Raw genomic sequence first — 18,268 nt, forward strand, 5'->3', positions numbered from 1 at the left:
GGAGGAGAGGACCCTACTATGTGCCAGGCTGTTCTGCAGACTTTTCTCACTGAGTCATCGCAAGAATCCTATGAAGTAGGACCATGCTTGTCCCTAATTTACAGTTGAGAAAACTGAGGCAAAGAGATGTTAAATTGACTGCCCAAGGCTACTCAGATTATAAGCAGCAGAGCTGGGATTCAGACTCGGAGTATGCCTGACTCTATAACAGATGTGTACCTCACCACAGCCGCTGCTCCCATGGAGAGGCCCACAGGAGAGAATTTGATAAAGTGGTTGCCAGTGGAACCTAGGACAAATGAAGATACCACACTGGGGCTTCACCACACCAGGGCTTCGGAGGCCACTGAGGGCCTGAGGGAAGGGATGGTGTCTTAGGCTGCGTTCCCTAGAGAGGCAAAGCCAGTTAAGTATATATATGTATTAAATACAGAGAGTGAGATTTATTTCAAGGAAATATATCAAGTAGTTGTGGAGGCTGGCAATTCCCAAATCTGTGGGTCAGGGGCCAGGCTGAAGGCTTCTCCTAACTCACTGATTGCAGGTGCTGATGAACCCAAAACTGGTAGGTCAGACGGCAGGCTGCTGGCTTACAGGGCTTCGGAAGCTGGGGAATCTAAAATCTGCAGGTCAGGTGGCAGGCTGCTGGCTTACAGGGCTTCGGAAGCTGGGGAATCTAAAATCTGCAGGTCACGTGGCAGGCTGCTGGCTTACAGGGCTTTGGAAGCTGGGGAATCTCAAATCTGCAGGTCAGGTGGCAGGCTGCTGGCTCATGTCCCAAGAACCAGAGTTCAGAGGATGATGAGTCAGATGCAGGATCAGAGAGGGTGAGTTTTGCCAGAACATCCATATATGTTCCATGCAGGCCACACCCCCAAGGAAACTTTCATTTCAACTGATTGGCTGCTCACATCAGATCACAAAATGGAGGGTGATTATATAATACCTGCCAAGCCACTGAGAATCATGGCCTAGCCAAAGTGACACATAACCTTAACCATCATAAATGGGGAACCTAGGGGCAGGAGTAGAGAACGGGTGGCCCCATGGCACAAAGGGCTGGGGTAGTGGCACTGCCAGAGATGGCTGGGAGGGCAAAGGTCATGGTCACCATTGTCCATTGGGGCAATGGGAATGCCTTCTTATCCTTCTTAGGAGAGCAGAAGGGTTACCCTCCAGAATAGGTTGGTGGGCCCCTTTGATCCTTTGGACCTCTTGGGTTCCTGGGTAGGGCCCTAGGGCCTTTGCTGGGAGCTTGGCCTAGGGTGCTGCAGCCCCCATTGCTACACTGGTTCCTTCCCATCTCAGTCAGGGCCCATGTACTTGCTACTTCCCATGCCTCCACAGCCCTCCTGCTGGTGAACTCTAAGTGGGCTCGGCTTGCTGTGACTTCCTCTCCCACCTTCAAGGGAGGTCAGCCCCCCTCACATCCTCTCAGAACCCACAGTAAACTTATCACAGTCACAGAATGTTGTGTAATTAGATCAACTGGTGTCCACCTCCTCACACAGTCAGAAGATCTATAAGGCTGAGAGACTTAATCTGTCTAGTTCACAGCCACACTCTCTGCCCCCAGCACGGCCCCTGACACACACAGGCAGCCGTTAGCAAGTGCTGACAGAGAGCCAATAGAGCAGCAGACAGACTGACTGGTCTCCACCTTTTCCTCCCTGCAGAGCGTCCCTTTCCAGGGGACAATCCTAGGGGGCCTCCAGGATGGACTTCAGATCATCATCAAGGGGGCCGTTCTTTCCTCCAGTGGATCCAGGTACCTGGCACAGATGTTTCTCTCCAGCCTGTCCCTTAGCAAACCATGGAGCCTGTCAGCCCTGGTCCGTTCAACCAACAACCTCCCTGCTGTGCCCTCACCTGGCTCCTGCAATGCAGATGTGACCTCCTCCACAGCACCCACCACCTGAGGGCAGTACTCCCATAGACTCTAGGGCTAACAGGCCCCTGGGACCCTGGGCCTGCAAGGAGCACCAAATTTAAGGAAGGAAGTAGACCCCTGCAGAGGCAGATAATTATGTTACAGGCTTGAACTTTACAGACTATGACCCAGAGTTGCGAAAGTTTAACTTGCTTCATTTCCCGTAACGGTTCTCTTCTACTTTGGAACCCTCATTCTGCTGATGTGAAAATATTTAAAGTTTCTACCAAAAGTAATTTGGTATGTTTTAGTTTCAAAGTCTTTGCCCTGCCTGTCTCTCTGTGTCAGTCTTCTCTTTTTAAGTACACAGCTCAGATTGGGTTAGGACCCATCCTTACTTCAATAGGACCTCATGTTAACTGATAACATTTTCAAAGACTCTATTTCCGAACAAGGTCACATTCGCAGGTATAAGGGTTAGGGGGACACAATTCAACAGGTACTTGTGTTGGGAGCTCCCTGAACACCACTCAGTCACTCTGCAGGAAGAGGGGCACCAGTTGTTGTCAAGTCGACTCCAGCTCATGGTGACCCCATGTGCGTCAGAGTAGAACTGTGCGCCATAGGGTTCTCAGTGGCTGACTTTTTGGAAGTAGATGGCCAGGCCTTTCTTCTGAGGTCCCTCTGGGTAGACTTGAGCCGCCAAACTTTCACTAGCAGCCAAATGTGTTAACTCTTTGCACTACCATGAGCCGGTAGGAAGAGAGTCACGCCCTCTCCTGGACGCAGTAACTTGAGAGCAGTGTGGTTCCGTGGTCATCCCAAATGACCAACAGTGCAGAGTGGGGGCCTGAGTCTAGGCCCACCTGGCTTTAGGAGTTCTACTGCCACACCTCACATGTTCCTGACAGAAACCCCAACATCCAGTATGGGAAAGATGCTCATATTATAAGTTGTCATGCCCAGAGAGCTAATATTCATTCTATGCCTCACCTTTTAGACAAGATCTTTATATGTACATCCCCATCCATTTACATGTTCTTTAATTTCGTTCTTTTCCTTCCCAACTGGCCATGCTTAACAACTTCCATTTTTCATATAAATTTGTAGTTAATATCTAAGACCTATGCTTCTGGGTGCTAGTGTCAACATTTTTCTTTACCCATTTTCTTTTTATTTCTAGAAGATAATGCTGTAAGGGTGAAATGCAATAATGACACAAAAAAACACCAAATCCAAATTAGGTGAACAAAAATGATGCCAACGAATTAGTCTCTGCCACACAGTTTGTATGCAAGTTCCTAGACAAACGTAGATCAAAGACACTGAGGACTTCCTGTTAACACCACTGGCAATAAACGGTGCTACAGAAGACTATTTGATTTCCCTTGGCCTAGGTTTTCCGTGAACTTTCAGACTGGTAGCGATGAAAAGGACATTGCCTTCCACTTCAACCCTCGGTTTGAAGAAGGTGGGTATGTGGTCTGCAATACAAAGCAGAAAGGATCCTGGGGGCCCGAGGAGAGGAAGATGCAAATGCCTTTCCAGAAGGGGCAGCCCTTTGAGATCTGTGTCCTGGTGCAGAGCCCGGATTTCAAGGTGAGCAGGAACCCCCCTATTTCTCCTGGGCCCCATCCCCAGGCTCCCAGCCCCTCCAGCCCCATCACACTGAGGGCGTGGCCTTTAACTAATCACATCCATTGGGATCAGGTGGTAGCAAAACCCTTCTCTAAAAACAGGACCATTGTCTTGTGACGTCCTTACCAATGGCTGCACAGTCTCCTCACACACCTTCATCTGCATCAACAAGTGCACCTGTTGCTGCTTTTACTCAGAAGATCAGAACTAGATATGTCACGTGCTGCTTTTTGACCTTGTGTCTTTAAAAAAAATAAACAGTTGCTGTCGTGTGGACTCTGACTCATGGAAACATCACACGTGTCAGAGTAGACCTGTGCTCCATAGCGCAGTTGCCTGGTTTTTTTAGAAGTGGATCACCAAGCCTTTCTTGTGAGGCACCTCTGGGTGGACCTGAACCGCCTGCCTTTTAATTAGCAGCCAAGCATGTTCATTAACTGTTTGCGTCACCCAGGCATCTGCCTGTGAAGTCCAAGTTAACTCTGCTTCTCTGCCGTAGCCCTTCCTCTACTTCAGGACTGTGATAATGTCTAGTTTTTTGCAACATTGTACCAGCCTTTATCTAGGTTCCACTAATTGCTTAGTTTTTTAAGCTATTGCAAATTACTTCTGTGAATAGTGTCTCTCAACCTGGGGAGTTGGGTGGGAGAGAGTACATCTGGGTCTATGCTTGTCTATATGAACAAGGACACACCCACCCACTCAATGTAAAAGCTGGGGTTGCCTCTCCCCTTCTCCCCAGTGTACATTCCTACTGGTGGCGCACAGGTAAGTAACACCCCAGGTGAACTATGATTAGGAAGACAAACCTACTGCAATAAGTCAACAAGCATACCGTAAGAACTAAGTTAAAGCCAAGTAGAGATTGGGTTTGGATGCGCTTTGGATCCCATACATATGCCTCTAACTGGCACAGGATGGATGTGAAAAGCATACCTGGGGCTGAATTTCAAGAAACAGTGGCCACGAGGCTCACATGTGTTCCTCCACCTGGCGTGGGATTCCTCTCCTGGAATATGCACTCCCTTGGCACTGGGTTTGGTTTTTTGGTGTTTTGGCAGGTGGCGGTGAACGGGAGCCATTTCCTGCAGTACTCACATCGCGTGCCCTTCCACCGCGCGGACACCATTTCGGTCCAAGGTGCTCTGCGGCTATACTCCATCGAGTTCCAGGTCAGACTGTCCACCTGGCACCCGTCCCGGGGGCTGGGGCACAGGGCCTAGACTGTCTGTGCCTAGGTCCTGTTGGGTGGGCCTAAAGGTACCAGTCTAATCTCCTACCCTGGTGACTTTGGGGACACACCTCTGGCTCCAAGTCCTGGTGTCTGTCTTCCCCTTCACCTCTGTCATCATGAGCTTCATGTGTCACTATCTCTGTCTGGAGCACCTTAGTCTCACAGACTCCTCAGCTACTTGGCTGTCTGTTGCTCTCCATTTCCACCCCAGTTAGGAGGCAATGTGAGCCCAGAAAGAGCCGAGGCTGGGAAATCAGATTTAATCCAGTTCGAATTCCCAGCTTGGCCATTCTTATTGGTTGTGGGCTCTTAGATGAGTGACTTCGCCTCTCCCAGCCTCAGTTTCCTCATCTGTAGAATGAGCATAAACATTGCCATTCCATGGTATGTTGTGTGAGGAAATATATGTCAGAGGTCACCAAATGTCCTCCAGGGGCCTCACAACGGATAATTTGACCCTCTCATGTTTCAAATATTTTGAATGCTTTGGCCACATCTAAAAGGCCGGAAGGTACCACAATTGAGGTATATTGGGCTCACATTCTTGAAGCTGGATTGGGGTTGCTGGCACCACCATTGGCCTTTGTGTGGGCTGGCCTGGGATGAGTGAAGCACATGGTAGGCCTGCAACACATATGGGTTCCTCTCCCTTTGGTCCTCATCTCTCCTATTTCTTCCCTACACACTCTCTCCCCTGTGGGGTGGGAGAGGGAGAGGGAGAGAATGACACCCTGTTGTACTCGCTGGAGCCTGGTCTTGTCTCTCTCTTTCTCTCCACCGGCCTCTGCACTCCCCTGCCTGCCTGGCTTGCTCCCTTTTGCCCCTGCCACTGTCTCTCCACTCTTCCGTGGCTGTACTAATGCTTGTTTTCCCCCTGTGCTGATTTCTTGTTTTAGCAGAACAGTGGTGCTGCCCCTGTCCAGCCCGTCTTCTCCACAGTGCACTTCTCGCAGCCTGCCCGTTTCCCCCCCAAGCCCAAGGGGCGCAGACCAAAAGTGAGTGAGGCTCAGAGGCCTGGAGGCTGAGCGGTGGCAGGGAGGGACAGCAGGTCTGAGGGGCAGGTTCCAACCACGGACCACTAGGACCTACAGGCTCCATCATACCCACCCCAGGACTTCCCCATCTTCAACCACCAGGACCTAGACCTGGGGATGAGGAAGTGTCCTTGACTCCTCCCACTTCCTCCTTAATATCTCTCCAGTGGGCCAACTCCTCTCCCTGTGCAAGGCCATAGCCTTGGTTCAGGCTGCTGTGATCCTTGGTCAAGATGACCATGGTCCTGCCTAACATGTATCCACTGCCTCAGTGACCTTCTAGAAGCAAATCTGATCGCATCCCATCTCTGCTTAAAAATCTTAGTACTTCCAAGCCTTCCAAATACAGCCCAAACTCCCCAGCAGGACATACAGAATTTTTCCCAATATTGCCCCAACTCACCTCACAGCCCCACCCAGCCTCTGCTGTTCACAAGCCCTCTCTGGTGTCATGCTTTTGCACATGTTGTCCCCAGTGCCAAAAACACTCTTTGCCAACCTCAACCTTCCAGCAGGCTCCTAATCCCTCCAGTGCTCTGTCTAGATGTCGCTTCTTTGCAGAGGTTTCCCTGCCCACGTAATTGTTGGATATGCCCCTCTGTGTTCCCATGGACTTTATGCATATCTGTGCTGGTCACCACGTTGCACTGTTATTGTGTTTACCTGTTTGTTCCCAGCACTCCACCCTCACCTTTCCTATGCCCATGAGCCCTTTGAGGGCTGGGATGGTGACATTTTAATTTTTGTATCCCCAGCACTTTGCACAGTGCCAGGTGTGCACTAGGACTCAATAAATGAATGTGGAGTGTGGTTTGCACATGCAGGACAGATGGAATGGGAGACCAGCCAGGACAAGAATAGTCTGTTGGGTGGGGGCAGGATCCTGGACAGGAAAGGGAGCAGGGCCCACCCTTCCTTTGGCCACCTAAGCAGTGGGGGGTGAGGGGACAGAGGTTCTATTTACCCAGCCTTCCTGTGCCCCATCATGCTACAGATGAGGCACCTGCCTCTTGCCATGCTGACTTCAGGACTGGTGAAGCTCCAGGGAACCTTTAAGGGGCAGCCTAACTTTGGCCCTTCCTGGTGAGGATGGATAAAAGTTGTGGTGGATACAATCAGAGAGAACTAGGTACCATGTTAGATTTTACTACTTGCAACCTGGGTGAGCATGGGCAAGTTGCTTAATCTTTCTGAACCTGGTTACCTCACTAGCAAAGCATGGAAGCCCAGAGCTTGGCATGCAGTAGGCCTTCAGTAAATACCACTTCCCATCTCTTGGGTGAAATATGACATGGTTTTCCTCTGGAGCTAATGGAGGCAATATGGTCTATATCAAACCCGTATTTCTCTCTCTGGGGGAGCCAGTAGGAATATTCCACCTTCTTCAACCCAGACCCTTGCTCATCTGGTTCCATAACCATTAAGTGTACCTGGGATGATGGGTGAGAATCTGGGTGCCAGAGGTTCAGGAAGGCTTGAGAGCAGGAAGGGAGTGAATGTGAGTCTGGAGAGGCATTTCTTACCATGAGAACCTACCCCGGAATTCAGCCATCATCTCTCATCTTCATGAAGTGCCAACAATAACCACCATTTTGATTTTCTCATCCCTTCCAGCCTCCAGACATTTGGTCTGTCAACTCGGCTCCCATTGTAAGTCTCTTGCTCTCTCTTCAGTTTCTCTTCTTTTTGTGGGTTAAATGGAGAAGGCAGGACCAGGCCCTGGATTTCCTTCATTGGGAGGGAAGGGAGCCAAGGCCAGACCCCTTGACCATCTGCCTGGCTTTTGTGGTGGTGCTGGGGACGGGAAGTGTGGGAGGTGGCAGTGTGGGGTTCGCTGGCCCTGATGAATGCGGAACCAACAAAATGAGGAATTTGCTCAAGCTTCTTCCCTTCTGCTGGCAGCCACAGAAGACTGAGGCCCGAAATTCAGTTCTTCTTCCTATTAAGTGAGCCTACCCTGAGAGAAATTTCCCTGAGAAAATGGTCTACAGGCCACAAGTGTAGCCTATTTCTTCTCCAAGAACTTTAACCTTGTGCCCCTGCCCTATTCCCTTGAGAGAAGAAACACCTCTGCCTGCCCATTTTGGGGGTCTGGCCAGGCAATGGGTTGGAAATAGATGCAATGTTAATTCATCTCAGAGGTGTCCTCTGGTGGTAGGTGGTGGTGAGAGCTTGTTAAGACACTAATTTCTTTCTTCCAGGGTCAAACAATCATTCACACAATGCACAGCACCCCTGGATGGGTATTCCCTGTAAGTCCGAAGATTTTAGTCAGCTCACAGCTCCATTGTTTCCTTCTCAACCGAGGACTGAATTCCCCAGAGACCTAGAGTCAGAAGAAAACGGTTAAGCAAGGAAGATGGGAACATTTGGGGCTGGGCCTGCTGCTCTGGGGATGTGCTGCTAAGACTCTTCTTGGAATAGCAAAGATTCTGGGGTGGGCTGGACTTACCCAGTGGTCAAAACAGCAGATCCTCTAGGAACCAGTAGGGAAATGGGAATACAGTGGCCCCAGCTACTGGACATGAGGTCCTGAGGCTGTATATCCTGAAGAAAAGCCCCAGGATGTCACTATGATCACAGGCTTAACCTCCTCTTATTCTCTTCTTGCTTGTGCAAATCAATGGGGAAATAGTGGGGCTACCTGGGAGGGCTTGAGGGGCAGGTGACCTTGATGGGGTCCAGGGACTTAAATAGAAACTTCATGAAGGCTGCCATGAGAAGGCAGGTGAGTGGGACAGCCCAAGGGGGTGGAAGCCTCCTGACCTCAGCCTCACATTGGAGCATGCCTGTTCAAGTGTGCAGGTGCCTGTGCGTGTGTGCACAACCTCGTTGAATTGCCTGATCTCTTTTCAACAGAATCCTACAATCCCACCTATGGTGTACTCCAGTCCCAGTCCAACTTATGTAAGTGGTTTCTTGGGGAGGGATGGAGGCTTTGCTTGAGCTGGGCACAGTGGGATATGAGAAGCAGCGTGGGAAAGAACCTAGGCCTCACCAAATTCAAGGCTGAAGTTCCTATAAACAGCCAAGTACATCAGAAGACTGTTGAAAGGAGACTTGATAGAGACTTTAAAACAATCTCTTCAACATGATCAAATCATGTGGCCTTCCCTTTTCAGCCCAAGTGTCTTTATGTGCCTGACCAAAGTTCCTTTCTGATGAATTAAGTACATTAATTTGAAGACTGCTGGAAAGTTTCCCTTTGATGTTTGCTAGATGAATAATGATATCATGGGGTGCTTTCTCTAAACTATATTACTCACAGGCACTGCTGCCAAGCTCAGTGGACAGCCCACATTCATGGAAATCTGTATAAAATTCCCCTCTTGCAGTGGCCAGTGGTGGCCCTGGCTGCTGCTGACTGACCTGTCCCCTCCTCCCACAGCTGGTGCCTTACTTCACTGCCATCCCCGGTGGGCTGTACCCATCCAAGTCCATCATTGTGTCGGGCACCATCCTGCCCAATGCCCAGAGGTAAGTAGGGGCCTCAGGGATCTCAGGAATGAGAGAGAAACCCAAGGCCATTCTGGCCACTCTCTTGCCCCAGGGTGTGCTGAGGAGGAAGAGAAGGACTGGGACCCAGGGCTCAGTGGGCAAAGGTGTTTGATGTGAGCTGTTCACCCACAGGTTTCACATTAACCTGCGCTCTGGGAGTGACATCGCCTTTCACCTGAACCCCCGCTTCAACGAGAACACTGTGGTCCGCAACACCCAGATCAACAGTTCTTGGGGATCTGAGGAACGCTGGCTGCCTGGGAAAATGCCCTTCAACCGCGGCCAGAACTTCTTGGTAAGGGACTGAAGCCTGGAGCTCAGAGGCACTGGCACGGGATGCAGAGAGGGTTGGAGTGGAGGGGGCCTGGGGACACATTGAATGGGATGGAGGCTGAAGCTTCTGAGGTGAGGCTGGGCCTAGAAGAAGGCAAAGTATCCAAAAAATTATTATTCAAGTGTTATTGATATTATTAATTTTATTATTATTGTTGTCCCACAAGAGGTAGGTGTTGCCATCTGATTTTTACAGATGACGAAACAAACTCACAAATGCAAGTTATTTGTCTGCAGTCCCAAAGCCAATTAGTGCCATATGGAACCTGAAATTGAAGCATCATTCATTCACTCACTTATTCATTCAACAAATGCATTTATCAACTGTTTTATGGAGGGCCACTCCTTGTAGGAAGCACCCTAGGTGCTGAGGACACAGCCAGGAAGAAGACAGACAAGGTCCTGCATCCACAGTCTCAGTGGGGGAGGAACAAGGAAACAAATGCTGAACAAGATAACTGTAGGTAGGACAGCTGCTATGCAGAAAGCAATAGAGCAATGGGATGCTGTGAGCCCTTAGGCAGGGCCACCCTGCCTGAGAGGGAAGAAGCCAGCCAATCAAGGACCTGTGAGGAAAGCATTCCAGGTGGGCATGGAGAACAGCTAGTGCAAATGTTGGGAACCATGCCTGTGGCCTGTCAAGAAAGGGGCTTCGGGGTAGAGCGAGGGCAGAGATGTGAGGTGAGGAGGCTAGAGGCTCAGGTTGCAGACAGCAGGCTTTCTCAACCCTGACTACACATTGAGATGAGCAGGGGGCTTAAAACAAATGAGGTGGTGAGCCTGGGCAACTGTATTTGTAAAATATGCCCTAATACTCTGCAACCAGAGTTGGAAATGACTGGTGTAGGGCCTTGAGGGCATAGAAAGGAGTTTGAATTTTAATACACTGGGAGGTTCCAGTTGAGAGGTTGTAGACCAGGGAGAATATATTCTGATTTATAGATAGTTGTGTGACCTTAACTGCTCTGTGCCTCAGTTTCCTCATCTGCAAAACCAGGACAATAATAATCTCGATCCCATAGAGTTGTAAGAATTCAAAGAGATAATAGCTGTAACATGCTGAGGACACATAATGTGTGGGATATAAGCTATGGTGGAGGGGATGATGAGGTTTTAACAGACTTGCTCTGTCTGCCTCATGGAGAATGTATTGGGGTAGAAAAGACAAGTTACGAGTCCAGGTGCAGAGCACTTCTACATGCTGCGTATAGGGATACAAGCCAGAGTTTCTGCTCCTACTGGCTCAGGGGTCAGTTAGGGAGAGGGAAACAACCTTGAGCCATCAAGAGTGTTGGTGTAGGGGAAGTCTGTGGAGGCCCTCAGTTCCAACTAGGAGCGGTTCAGGAGGTAGAGAAAGGTAGGGAAGGCTTGCCGGAAAGGGTTGACTCCTGAAGGGTGATTAGCAGTTATTCCTGTAGGGAAGGTGTATTGGGGTGAGAAGAAGAGGTGGAAGGGTATTCTAAGGAGAGGGAACAGCATATGGGAAAGTATGGAAGAAGGAGAGCACATGACATGACATGACATGACATGACATGACATGACATGACATGACATGACATGACATGACATGACATGACATGACTAGAATAGCAAATGATTCAGTATAGCTAGAATGCCGAATGTGGGGTTAACAATATTTGAGGAAGGAAATATTAAGGGAGGGAAGGAGGGAGGGAGGGAGGGAGGGAGACACAAGCCTGCATTTTGTTTGAGGACTTTCCAAGTGTAATGCAAATGTTGTGGCCTCTCTGCCCAGGTGCAGATATTGTGCGAAAGCTTCTGCTTCAGAGTGGCCGTGAACAACCAGCACTTGTGTGAATACAACCATCGCCTGAAGAACCTGCCGGCCATCAACAGCTTGGAAGTGGCGGGTGATATCCAGCTGACCCATGTGCAGGCATAAGAAGACCCTGGACTCTTAGCTGGTGGTCTGGGGTGCATTCCTGTCTGGTCTCCTCGTCATTCAACTCCACTACCCCTGTCCCAGCCCCAGCTCAGCCCTTTCCATCCAGCCTGTGACCTGGGGCTTTTCTGGAAGACCATGCCTTGTCTGGCCCTGCTCTGGGCAGCAGCCAGCCTGGAAGGGAAACCCAGCTGGCCAGATTGGCCTTCCTCAGTCAGCAGTGCCTGAGGCTCCAGCTGCCCAAATCCTACCATCCGATGAGAGGGGTACAGTTGGAGGCCCTCTGTGCAGGCTGAGGCCCCACGTTCAGTCCATCAGCAGGGTGGAAGAGTCCTGAGCCTTCCCAATCTCCCCGCACAGGCTTTCCCTCCTCCTCTTTCTCTTAACCACATCCAGCACCCCACTGGACTCCTTCCCAACCCCCAAGTTACCAGCAGTACACTCCAGGTGGGAGGTGATTTCAGCCCCTCCCTTTCTCTGACCTTTAGCCTACACCCTTAGCCTGTACCAATATTACATCCTCTCCAGGATGCCTACGCTGGTGATGCCCCAATAACCTCCACCCAACTGACCTGACCTTTCCCATTGTCACTGGAATAAATAAAAATGCTTACCAGAACAGAGGCATGGAATTGTGTAAGGGAATTAAGGAAAAAAAATCGAGGTACCTGATAATATCTGAAATGGCCATTTTGAGGACTGGGTGTGATTTCTTGTTTGCTGGTTCTGTTTTCACCCTAGCAGCAGCTATCTTCTGTAGTATTTCTAAGAGATGAATGTCCAGAAATGATGATGTAAGTATACTTCAACCCCCCCATCATATACCTTTTTAATCGCCACACTGAAACCAATATAAGAGACATATACCCTTTTTAGCCAGTTGTCTTACAGAGCTTACCAGAGGAAACCCAGCCTTTTGAGTTTTGCCATAAACTATCTACTTTAAAATTATCTACTGCCAATCAAGAGGAGCCCTGTCAGCACAGTGGCTAAGTGCTTGGTTGCTAACCAGTAGATTGGCAGCCTGAATCCACCAGCCACTCTTTGGAAACCCCATGGGGCAATCTCTAGTCTGTCCTAAAGGGCCGCCATGAGTTAGAATTGACTTGACGGTGACAGGTTAGTTTTTTTTTTTTTTTTTTTTTTAAGCCTTATACTATCCCTACTACCAATAAACAGTTAAAAGGATTTCTAGGACGCTGAAGCTATTGCAGAGCTTGGATACATAATTTTTCTTTGCTGGCTCAACCTCATTAACGTTATCTAAGGAGTTGAGATCCTGACCCCTTCCAGCTATCAAAGGGGGGCCAAAAGGCCATCACTCAATTAAAAGAAGCATTAACACACCTGTTCTAGGGTTTCCTGATTATAATTTAAACTTTTCATGTTTGTCCATGAGATTACTGATAATGTTTTAGGTGTTCTCACTCAAAAACACAGAGGGTAACTGAGACACATTGGTGATTATATTATCCAGCTGGAGTCCATCACAAGGGCTTACTTTCCCTCCCCCTTGCCTTACAGCAGTAGCTGAAATTGTTAGACTAGTTGAGACTGCAGCAGATATTGTTTTAGGAAATTTCCTTGATGTTTATGTCCCTAGTGCAGTGTCAGCCATTTTAAATTCAAGGCTTACAAAACACCTGTCAGCCAGCAGGCTGACTTCTTATGAGGATCTCCTTTTGGCTGCTTCTAATATTTAATTACATGCTATAACCTCTCTGACTCCAACTTCATTGTTACTTTCACCTAATAATGATGACCATCTACCCCATGATTGATTAAATCTTGCTGAACAGGATTTGTCTCCTAGACCAGATTTATAAGAGACCCCATTATCAAATCCTGATTTAGTTCTATTTGTTGATGGGTCATACTTAAAGCCTGAACCTACGAGCTCTCATTACCAGGAAGGTTATCTGGTGACTGCTACAGGACCGGGGAGTGTCTTATTCTGTTGTACATAGGGTCGCCATGGGTTGGGACTGACTCAATGGCACCTAACAACAACAACCACCTCAGTAGAGGTTCATGAAAGTGGCACCCTTCCTGAAGTCGCTTCAGCTCAGCAAGCTGAACTAATTGCACTCACAAAGCCTTGCAAACTGACTTCTGAATGGTCAGTAAATATTTTTACAGAATGTAGGTATGTTCCTGGTGTTATTCATGTTTTGCAAATGTTTGGGAACAAAGGGGATTCCTAATTTCTTTTAAGCCCCCAATTAAAAATGACTTCTTAGTAGCAGACCTCTTAGGAGCCCTTTTGATCCCCTCTGAGATTGCCATCATTAAAATCCAGACCCACTAACCCAAAGTTGCTCCAGGAACAAAGGAAATTAAAGGAAACTACAAAACTGAAAGAGGAGGTAAACAAGCCACTTCAAAATCACCCTTTAAAGATGCTGTGCTCATTAATAACCACAATAATAATTCCACTCATAATCATGATGAAAAGGAGGGAATAGATAATAAAACTTTTAGAATGCTAGTAAATATGGCACCTGTAAAATATTGTCCACCAAAATTTAACATGAAAGAAAATTCAGAATCATTTTTTAAACACAAATAATAAGCCCCCACAGAGGAGATTAGAGAATGAGAACAGGTTAGCTGTCATCAAGATCCAACCATTGGACTGTGGATCGGGCCTAATAACAAACCCATCTTCTCAGAATGCTTACATGTTCCTATGGTTAGAAATACTGGCATGATAATATAGGAATAATTAGAGATGAACTATCAGGGCTTTAGAAGCCCATTGGTGGGGAGATTGTTCTGTCCCTGTAGGCCATATTTTTTCTCATAGTTTTAAAGATCACACCCCTCTACCCCCTTGTTTCAATCCTGTCAATGCCCCAATGCTCCTCACAAGTTTTAACAGTTATGTATGGTCCCTCACATCGGGGGACTGTTTCAGTTGATGAACAACACTCTAACATGCTTGTAGAGAATCCATCTAGGCCTGGAGGAACTGCTTTAAAGGATTTATTTCAACATCAAAACTCAGCTCCACATGATGAGGTTGAAAAAGAGAAGAAACATGGCTGCTCACAAAGCCCACCTCTGGAATATGGATGGAACCCCCCCAAAAAACTTTAGTTTTCCCCCAAACATCTGCAAACCTCTGTACTGGGGCATTGCACATGAATACTCATTTGGGAAGACAGAAGGTGATACAGATTTTTAAAGAAATACTGGTGGGTACATTTTCATGAAGCCGCTTAACAAGTGACTACCCAATGTTCAATATGCTCTCAGTTTCATTCAGGTAAATCCTACAAAGCTCCACCTGGGAGATTTACATTGAACTCAGGACAAAAGCTTGAATGTCAGATTGATTTTATCCAACTTCCTTCCTCAAGTGGTTACAAGTTTCTATTAGTAATGATTTGTAGATTTTCTCACTGGGTTGATGCTTTCCCCAGGCATCGAGCTACTGCCAGGTTTGTGACTAAGAAACTTCTTGAGAACACTATCCCAATTTGGGGAGCCCCAAGGCTCCTTTGAAGTGACCAATGCTCCCACTTCACTGAGCAAATAAGTAAGGAAATATGTAAAATCTTTCCCATTGTTCAAAAACTTCATTGTCCTTATCACCTTCAATTCTCTGGTCTAGTTGTAAGAACTAATGGTGTAATAAAAACTCAACTAGCCAAACTTTACAAATCTTTACAATTGACTTGGACTAAGGTGCTGATAGTGAGCAAAGCCAGCAGCTGCTCAGCCACTATCAAGCAAGACCTGTTTCTCCTGTCCATTGTCATCAAGACCCTGAGCACCCTCTGCCTTAAATCTGCCAAAACTGCCAAAAAATCAGTTTGCTAGCCTCAAAACTGTCCTAAAGTAACCTAAGCCTCATTAGGACCCAATTGAATATTAAAATCTTAGCCCAGGGAGGGGCTTATCTGACATTTTCTGTACATGCTGAAGAAAAAAAAGGCAATTTGCTTTAGTACACCTGCGTGTCAAGACAACTTATATGTTCCATGATGTTTCTGTGTACTTCCTTGTGAGGCATGGTATAAAAGGTTCTGCCTCCCTTTATCTGGGGGGCTTGATTTGAGCTATACCCCTCTTTGCTCCTTGCCTACATGCTTGAAATAAATGTTCTTCCTCCCTCCTGACCTTGGTGTGTTTTCATTGATGAAAAGCCACACTGAGCAGAACCTCCTTCGGGTAACAAATTCTGGCAACCCCAGATGGGACTAGCATTGTCCATCTCCTGAGATTCACCTCCAGCCAATGGGAACTGACTGCTTTTCCCAAGTGCACACTGGTAACCTTTCTCCAGAGAAGAACCTCAGACTCCTCAGCAGTGAACTACATGAGGAGGAGGGAGAACGTCCTCAAGTAGCCCACAAAGAGGGAAAAGATTCCCTTGGTGAGTACAGAAGTAAATCCTAGTGTTCAGAATGTGGATAGACTGTAGATCTGGTAGTGCTTAGCCAGTGAAGCTCAGCTCAGCTCAAACACCTTGATTTCGAATAGGCGTCTGTGTCTTCAGGTTTCTTATAGAAATAAATCATATTTGTAGAAAGTAGACAGAGTGTAGATTCTGGTAATGCTTAGCCAATGAAGGTTGGGTCAAATACTTTTGTTTTAAGTAGGCATCTGTAGTTTCAGGTTTTGGTACCATGGAAGTAAGTCAAGCATTCCAGAATGTAGTTCTCTAGGGTGTATTTTAAAGAATTGGCCTTATTTTGGATGTGACCCAACAAAAAAGCCTAAAATGAAATTTTATGTAACACTGCCTGGCCCCGGTACAAACTCAGGGACAGTGACCACTGGCTTGGCAAAGGACCCCTACATTATAACACCATAGTGCTGTTAGATTTGTTTTGTACTAGAGAATGAAAGTGGGAAAGGAAAATATATGTTGAAACTTTTATACTGCTGTGGCAAAGTAAGAGTTTGCAGAAACAATGTGAAATCATGGCTCGAACTGAGGTTAAAACCCCTGTTTTATAGCCTTTCAAAAGAGGACCCAGTTTTAACCGGAGGTCATAGACCCCCCTGCTTATCCTGTAAACCCTCCATTAGCCCCTGAGGTCTCCAGTGCTGGATGTTTTCCCTGGCATACACTTGCATTGGTGCTCATTTTGGCCTAGGGAACCCAGGACCCTCAACCGGCTAAAGTCATTGAGGCAACTCTCTGTGTTTACGTGATGGTGAGGAGGGGGTAGCAGGAGTCCTGGCCATGGTCTGAATACGTAGTCCATTCACCACTTCTGACTTATTTACTTGAAAAAAGAATCTACCAGCATACTGACAGGATCCTAAGCAAATGTATGATCTTATTTTTTTCTATTTTTCAAACCCACTACCCGAATTGCGCAGATTGTCAAACCTTATGTGACATTTTACTCACTCTGGAGGAGAGGACAATGGTTTTTGAAAAGGTCAGGGAAGAAGCAGGAAGCCTTCACCAGCAAAATGTCAGTGACCACCTCCCTGTAAATTTGGCCATACTGACCACTGAACCAGGTTGGGACCCAAACACTTAGGTCAACTGAGCCAGATTAAGTCAGTAGAGTGACTACTTGCTCACTGGGGTCAAAAATGAGGCACCCAAACAAAAGAATTTAAGGAAAGTGCGTGAAGTCATGCAAGAAGCATAAGAAGGCTCCTCTACCTTCCTTGAATGAATTTTCATGATTTGTGGACAATTTACTGATCTAGATCCTGAGGTGCCTAATATTCATAGGGAAAAATGCCCCCAACATAAGAAAGTAATTACAGAAGGTAGAAGGCAGTGTTGGAATGTGAATTTCACAGTTGGTTGAATTAGCCTTTGTCATGGATTGAATTATGTGTCCCCCCCCTGCCCCCACATGTGTATCAGCTTGGTTAGGTAATGATTCTCAGCACTGTGTGGTTGTCCTCCATTTTGTGATTGTAATTTTGTATTAAAAGGATTAGGGTGGGATTGTAACAGCACCCTTACTCAGGTCAACTCCCTTATTCAAGGTAAAGGGAGTTTCCCTGGGGTGTGGCCTGAACCTTGTTTTATTTCTTAGGGGATAAAAGGAAAGAGAAGCAAGCAGAGTTGGTCACCTCATACCACCAAGAAAGTAGTACCAGGAGCAGAGCGTGTCCTTTGGACATGGGGTCTCTGTGCCTGAGAAGCTCTTCAACCAGGGGAAGATTAAGGACAAGGACTTTCCTCCAGAGCCAACAAAGAGAGAAACCTTCCCTTGGAGCTGACACCCTGAATTTGGACTTGTAACCTACTAGACTGTGAGAATAAATTTCTCCTTGTTAAAGCCATCCACTTGTGGTATTTCTGTTATAGCAGCACTAGATAATTAAGACAGCTTTCAAGATCTATTCTAACCGAGAACAAGTTCAGGGGAGAAAGGAGGACAAGTGTGCCAAGCAACAAGTAGCTATGCTTTCAGCAGCTTTCCAGCCAAAAGGAGGCTTCCAGACCCAGCCACTGGGGAAGTTTACCCAGTGTCTGGAACCTAGCCTAAGTCAGGAAAAAACCAATGTGGGTGGTATAAACAGGAAAGACATTGGAAGAGAGAATGTCCTAAGAGACGGAGAGCCCTGGACGATCCTGAAAAGTTTATGATACAACAAGGGGAAGAGTTAGACTGAGGGGGACCAGGGGCCATCCTTATTCCAGTTTACTTTGAAGAGTCCCTGGTTAAAGTAAAGGTTAGAAAGAAAGAAATTTTAGGTGAGAAATAATTGATTTTTGTTGGACACAGAAGCCACACATTCTGTTAACATTCTGAAGGGAACCTTATCAAAGA

At 47.3% G+C, this 18,268-nt stretch overlaps 1 protein-coding gene across 3 annotated transcripts in view; it reads left to right on the plus strand.

The window, feature by feature from the left end:
• LOC100671480 (galectin-9-like) overlaps positions 1-12,407 on the plus strand; it is a 35,848-nt gene extending 23,441 nt beyond the window's left edge. The window contains exons 2-11 of one of the 3 annotated variants that reach the window (XM_023553443.2): positions 1,677-1,768; positions 3,268-3,469; positions 4,570-4,680; positions 5,639-5,737; positions 7,391-7,426; positions 7,978-8,028; positions 8,636-8,683; positions 9,165-9,253; positions 9,407-9,569; positions 11,364-12,407. In XM_023553443.2, the coding sequence (XP_023409211.2) occupies positions 1,677-1,768; positions 3,268-3,469; positions 4,570-4,680; positions 5,639-5,737; positions 7,391-7,426; positions 7,978-8,028; positions 8,636-8,683; positions 9,165-9,253; positions 9,407-9,569; positions 11,364-11,510 (1,038 nt within the window). In that variant the 3' untranslated portion in view covers positions 11,511-12,407. The remainder of the gene's footprint in view (positions 1-1,676; positions 1,769-3,267; positions 3,470-4,569; positions 4,681-5,638; positions 5,738-7,390; positions 7,427-7,977; positions 8,029-8,635; positions 8,684-9,164; positions 9,254-9,406; positions 9,570-11,363) is intronic. The other 2 variants (XM_010594195.3, XM_010594196.3) reach the window with 2 other exon arrangements.
• Positions 12,408-18,268: the final 5,861 nt, after the last annotated feature.

Source organism: Loxodonta africana, chromosome 18 (assembly GCF_030014295.1).
Source record: "Loxodonta africana isolate mLoxAfr1 chromosome 18, mLoxAfr1.hap2, whole genome shotgun sequence".
Classification (NCBI taxonomy): domain Eukaryota; kingdom Metazoa; phylum Chordata; class Mammalia; order Proboscidea; family Elephantidae; genus Loxodonta; species Loxodonta africana.